This window comes from Euprymna scolopes, chromosome 27, assembly GCF_053919585.1.
Source record: "Euprymna scolopes isolate OS-2025 chromosome 27, ASM5391958v1, whole genome shotgun sequence".
Classification (NCBI taxonomy): Eukaryota; Metazoa; Mollusca; class Cephalopoda; order Sepiida; family Sepiolidae; genus Euprymna; species Euprymna scolopes.
Genome location: NC_136508.1, coordinates 87,811,226 through 87,817,699, shown reverse-complemented (window position 1 = coordinate 87,817,699; position 6,474 = coordinate 87,811,226). Strand labels below are relative to the sequence as shown.

The 6,474-nt window shown below is 29.8% G+C and overlaps 1 protein-coding gene across 2 annotated transcripts in view; it reads right to left on the bottom strand.

Annotated features, from left to right (window-relative positions):
* Nucleotides 1-364: 364 nt before the first annotated feature.
* The window catches only part of LOC145248968 (uncharacterized), a 136,676-nt gene continuing 130,566 nt past the window's right edge, over nt 365-6,474 (bottom strand). For both annotated transcript variants that reach the window (XM_080110778.1, XM_080110779.1), the window contains exons 16-17: nt 3,901-3,957; nt 365-1,437 (exon numbers count right to left, since the gene is read on the bottom strand). In XM_080110778.1, coding sequence (XP_079966904.1) covers nt 3,941-3,957 — 17 coding nt within the window. In that variant the 3' untranslated portion in view covers nt 365-1,437; nt 3,901-3,940. The remainder of the gene's footprint in view (nt 1,438-3,900; nt 3,958-6,474) is intronic.

Genomic DNA, 6,474 nt, shown 5'->3' with positions numbered 1-6,474 from the left:
CCAACACTAATTAGAACCACAAGAATATGCACACGCATATAAAAGAGGTGCAAGTATTTTAGTGCTTCTTTTGTTGACAATATTCCACTACTTGTTATGCTGTCTGCAGTAGTTTGTTCAATATTGTTAAATTGATTGTACTGTTATGCTCCATGATTTACATGTAATTACTGTTTTTTCTTCCAATATTTATCTGAAAGTAGTCTGCTTGCTGCTGCATACTGATTAGCTGATCGGTGTTTTATGTCAAGCTCCAGTCAAACGCAAGTGGACACTTTGATATGCCCGGTTCACAATATACATTAGTACAAAAAAAAACAAAAAAAAACAAAAAAAAAAAAAACTTTGTTCATGAAAGCAAGCATAGATTGGGTGTCAAAGACATTTAATAGCAGCATTCAAGTTGTACAAGTCGTAGAAAATTGATATCTAATGACACTTTCTATGATTTGAAAATTTTTATTTTATTTTGTCTATTTTTCAATTTCAATAAAAATGAAAAAACAAAAATTTTAAATGTAAACTAAGATGCATCAACAGAATCAATGTATTATTAACATTCAATTTTATTAATAAAATGATGTGCCTCTCCAGGTTGAGACTTTAAACCTTCACGACCGTCTACTTTGCGACGAATGCAAATAAAAAAAAAAATTAAGTTCAAATAAAAAAATTTGGAGGAAAAAAAACAAAACAAAAGAGGAAAGGAGTAATTTTGTTTTGTCTCAAATTTAAAAAACAGTTCATTATTTAAAAGTTTTCATGAATTTTGTTTATTAAATTTAATTTGTTTAAAACCTTTAAATTTAGAATCTCATTAAGTGTTCAGGTGCAGGAGAGACTTTTTAAACCTGTAAAATGTATCAACTAGAAGGGAGGGATTGGAAAGATTTAAAAGAAAATATTCAAATAAATAAAATTTTAAAAGTTATTGAAAAAAAAAAAAAAAAAAAAAAGAAAAAAAATATATTTAAAAGTTTTTGTTTTTTTCACTTTTTATTTTGTTTGTTTTCCTCTTTCAAGAAAAAATAAGTGACCAATCTGGAGTCTCTTGTAGAGCTTGTGTCCTGGTTAGAAAAATTCTGGTGACCAAGTCTATAAAGTTTAACAGCAGAGTACCAAAAAGGAGACACCCTACCTCCCTCCCTCAACAAAGGCGGGTGCAGGGTCTAGTGTTTGAGAGAGGAGGGGGAGAGAAAAATAAAAGGTGTTTTGGCCTGCAAGTAATTTGTGTTGTCAAGTCTTCTGCTCTGTTTATAATTAATAATTATGGAGGAGGCTGGTTTGGACAGGCAACGGTTGCTGCCAAAATGGTATGCACTGCTGCTGCTTAAGACTGGTATGAAGGACGTGGCTTGGCTGTGGTGGTAGTCAAAGCTTTCATCCTATTGGGACTTGCAGACCAGAGAAAGGAAAAAAAAAGTTGAAAGAAAAAAACTGAAAAATAAAATATAAAATTTTTTAATAAAAAATAGCCATTTATAAGAAAAACAGGACAGACAGATCAAACTTGACAGATTAAATCTTTATGTGGGTTTTCAAGTTGCTATGCATAAAAATGATCTGCCTGGAGTTAATATTTTTTCTAAGACTTATTAAAAATAAATGATAAATGCTAAGCAATAATCAGTTGTAAATGACAGTTGGGGTGGGGGGAGGAGAGAGTCAGTGTATAAATTAAGAATTACTTCAGATTTCTACTCTATCATGGTTGCTGGAATGAAAGCAAGCAACCCCTTAGATTAAAGAGTTGCAGTCAATTTCATACAGAATTCAATATGATGCACCTGAAGATTGGAGATTACATTGATGAAAGCGTTGAATAACATTCAAGATGAGAAAAGTAGTTAAAAATGTTTCTATTGACCACCAGCACTCCCTCTTGAATAAAGCAGTCTCCATCAATAGTCCCATGCTGGTATCATTAGCCAACCCCATAGGCCCCACCCAAGAAAAAATAGGAGCTATATTTTATTTTTCAGGGTCAAAGAAGGTTAAAATTATGATTAAGGGTTTTAATTGCAGTATTTTTGGTATTAGAAAAAAAAAAAAAAAAAAAAAAAAAAAAAAAAAAAAAATAGTCCATTTTTTTTTTCTAAGAGTCAGGAAGACATTGTGAAACAAGTCTTCTACCTTCCATACCAATGAAACGTTTTAAGTATGGCAACATCAAAATTTTCAAAGAGTGAGGAAAGGAGGTGAAGCAAGGCAAAACAATAGGAAGAGAAAAAAGATAAAGTGAGGAAAAAAAAAAAAAAGAAAAAAAAAAAAGCAGAAATGAAATAACATCAAGCCAAATGAGGAAAAAAAAAAAAAAAAAAAAAACCTAGCAATTTGGCTTTTCCTTGAGAGAAATTAGGAAGCAGACCTGACATCCCTGCAATAGTTATGGCTTATAAACAGTTGGATTTAATATTAAGAAGCCTAAATGATTGTCTTGGATAATCTGAGAAAATAACCATGGACAAAAACGTGATATTGAGATCATATATAAAACTTAAATTATGCACCAGGTGCGAATAAAAATTTAAGGAGGGAGGAGGCTCAATGAATTGTTAAAATCTTTAGTTGCTGAGTGACTTGATTTCTAGTTTCTTTATTAATCAAAAATGGAACAGCATACAAAAAAAATAATTAAACCCACCAGAATGGTTTATGGCATATCAACCATCTATGGAGTTATTTAATGCTCCATAAAAATTGTGAAACTTATTTTACATTCTTAAAAACAATAGTAATCTTCGTTTCCAATATAACTGTCCAATCACCATCTAATTGTGAGGAAAATAGGAACTATGGTTTTGATATTTCTGAAAAATCAGATTAATACAGTTGAAATGAACTTGCAGACACTACTGCATGATGTGACCAGCTGATTGGATTGGGTCTCTCCAACCTTCAGAGAAAAAGAGAAACTGTAAAGACAAGCAGATGTTTATAAGAGAAAGAGTATACTGGTCAGCATGCGCACATATATATATATATATATATGTGTGTGTGTGTGATGAAAAAACGATAGAATTTATATAGAGACCAAGAGGGGAATATATTCGGCAATACGCATGCGCAAAAGTGATATATAGTTATAGTGAAGAAAAGACCGCTAGAAAGAGGTAGTTGGAAAACTACAGGAGTTATAGATGACAAAAGTGGGCAACCAACCGACAGGCAGGAGAAGAAAACAGCAAACAAATAATACGAAAGAAGAAATAAGAGAATGAAAAAAAAAATAAATAAAATAAATGAATACTCTTTGGCTAGTGGCAATAACAAATGGTCAAAATCTCACACACATAAAAAGGAACTGCGAGTTTACCCCTTTCTTGCTCAAACTACTAAATTTACAAATCTGAAAGAATTTTTACCCTTTCCCTGCCGTTTGTTATAGATATATAACTACTTAATTTACTCACATAATTAATATACGAAAGTATAGATTTATGCGTAAACTTTAAGTATTTACTTCAAAAGTGCTCAATACATAGGTAGAGCTAGTTAGTAATTTATAAAATATGACAATCATGCTACACTGAATATTCCGTGTTTCATCCACTCTAGGACTCCTCAGGCTTATGCGCAAATTTTGTGGTTGTGGTGGAATATAAAAATGATAAACCACAGAATTCGCGCACAAGCCTGAGGAGTCCTAGAGTGGATGAAACGCCGAATATTCAGTGTAGCTAAATCGCCATATATATATATATATATATATATATACACACACACACACAAGAGAAAGGGTAAAATTATATTTAAAAATTGGCCTAGAAATAAGCAAAAATTGCAAGTTGAACTAATTATGGTACAAATTTGTCAATGTTGCACAATAACTAACAGGCTGGGAACGTTAATTAAATTCTCAAACTTGTTTTGAATTTAAAAAAAAAAAAAAAAACTTACCTGAATGATTATTATATTTGTAATTTGTTTAGTTTTCATTTTAGGAAAGTTTTAATGCTAAAAAAAAAAAAAAGAAAAAAAAAAAAAAGAAAAGTGAGCATTTATTTGGAACATTGTGGTCCAGTATCAATATTTCAGCCAATGAGCTATTAAAAAAAAAAAACAAACAAACAAAAAAAAAAACACATGCATGATGCACAAACAATTCAAATATAGAAAAAACACTAAATTAAAATACCCATAGATACCCACATTAGCTGAAATAAACATACAATTACCAAATATAATTTCGATAATTTTTATTACTCACTTATTTCTAACAGAATCCTTATTACAAAAGGATTTTTTAGAATCTCAAATCTACATTTTATATTAGCAATTGATTGGTGTTTATATAATAGGATTTTTTTTTTTTTTTTTAACAAATAATTTCTTTAACAAATTTCATAAAAATAAAACAGCAGCGGGAGTCCTGGAATTTTGTCAGGATAAGAGATTGCTAGCACGAATGAAAACGTGTGTACGTCTTGTGGACATAGCTGCGCTCTTATCGCAAGAAGCAAAGTAAGCGATGGCTATACTTGGAGGTGCCAGGCTGGCAAATGCCGAACATTCACATCTATCCGAACAGGAACTTTTTTCATAAAATCTAGGCTGGCAATTGCCGTAATACTAAAACTAATCTATTTGTGGGCGTTCGATAGAGTAATGCAAAAAGACCTCCAACGCGAATGTGGAATTCGCTCGACGCACACTATCACCGACTAGAAGAATTTCTTAAGACATTTGTGTGAATATTTTCTAAGGAATCCCCGGCAGATATGGGGCCCAGGCCATACGGTGGAGGTAGATGAGGCTTTGTTTAACCGTAGAAAGCATAACGTCGGCATGTTACTCACACCGGTCTGGGTCTTTGGTGGTACAACACCGCCGAAAAGGAAGGTTTCTTGGGGAGTGTACCAAACCCGAATACCGAAACCCTCCTTCCATTAATAAAACAATATATCCTGCCAGGGACCACGGTCATATATGACTAGTCATTTGGAGCAAATGTGAAAGGAAGCTAAACAACGCAACAAAGAATGCGGGACCAACCGGGAGCTTCTGGAAATATCTCCAAGAGTTTATGTGGAGGCAAACATTTGGTAAAGTTCCGTTTGTCTCCATATTAGGTCACATCGCCGAAAGCTACCCGGTTGACGACGAGCTTCCTTACACGTCCGCTATCACCTCTGCGTCCACTTTGCCATTGAATGATGCCCTCCAACAGTCTGAGGAAACATCTGTTTTAAAATGAAAAAAAAAAAAAAAAAAAAAAAAAAAAAAAAATCCAACCAAGTTTTCTTTATTTTCCTAGTTTCAAGGATTTTTTTCTTAAAACAAAAACAAAATTCCTTGAAAGTATTTAATTTACTTTTTGAGCCTTTTCTTGTTAAAAAAAAAAAAAAATTAAAACATTTTCCATTACAGTTAATAAAACTGTAAAATTAATTTACTTTTTGAGCCTTTTCTTGTTAAAAAAAAAAAAAAATTAAAACATCTTCCATTACAGTTAATAAAACTGTAAAATTAAGGTAGGTTTCTCATGTTATGCTTTCAGCGGCGATGCTCAGCTTAATTTCCTCGGCGACGCTTGGCTTACTCCGGCTGTTGACATGTTCCGGGGAAAGCCGGGCATGTACAGGGTTACGTCCGCATCACTCTCTGCATGAGTACCCCAAAAATCGTTCATGATAATGAAGCCAAACATGCAAAAAACCGTTTTTTCTTAAATTGGTTTAAATAGAGAAAAAAAGTTCCTTCACTGACACCATACTAGAGCAGTGGTTATCCTGGCAGTGGTTATCTTTAAGGTTGCACGTTTCGCCCATATAAAGGATTTTTTTTTTTTTTTTTTGATTTTTAAAGTTTTAATATTTAAACAGGGTTATTTACGCCATTTTTTTTTTGTTTACTTATTCTTTACTTTCTTATTTTGATTTACCCCCACCCGGGCAATCCTGCTAGTTTTAATATATAATGCCTCATAACTACATCAAAATATATATATATATAAAATATACACATATATATAAAATATATATATATATATATATATATATATATATAAAATATATATATATATATATATATAAAATATATATATATATATATATAAAATATATATATATATATATATTTTATATATATATATATATAAAATATATATATATATATAAAATATATATATATATATAAAATATATATATATATATATATATATATATATATATATATAAATATATATAAATATATATATATAAAATATATATATATATATATATAAAATATATATATATATATATAAAATATATATATATATATATAAAATATATATATATATATATAAAATATATATATATATATATAAAATATATATATATATATATAAAATATATATATATATATATAAAATATATATATATATATATAAAATATATATATATATATATATAAAATATATATATATATATATAAAATATATATATATATATATAAAATATATATATATATATATAAAATATATATATATAT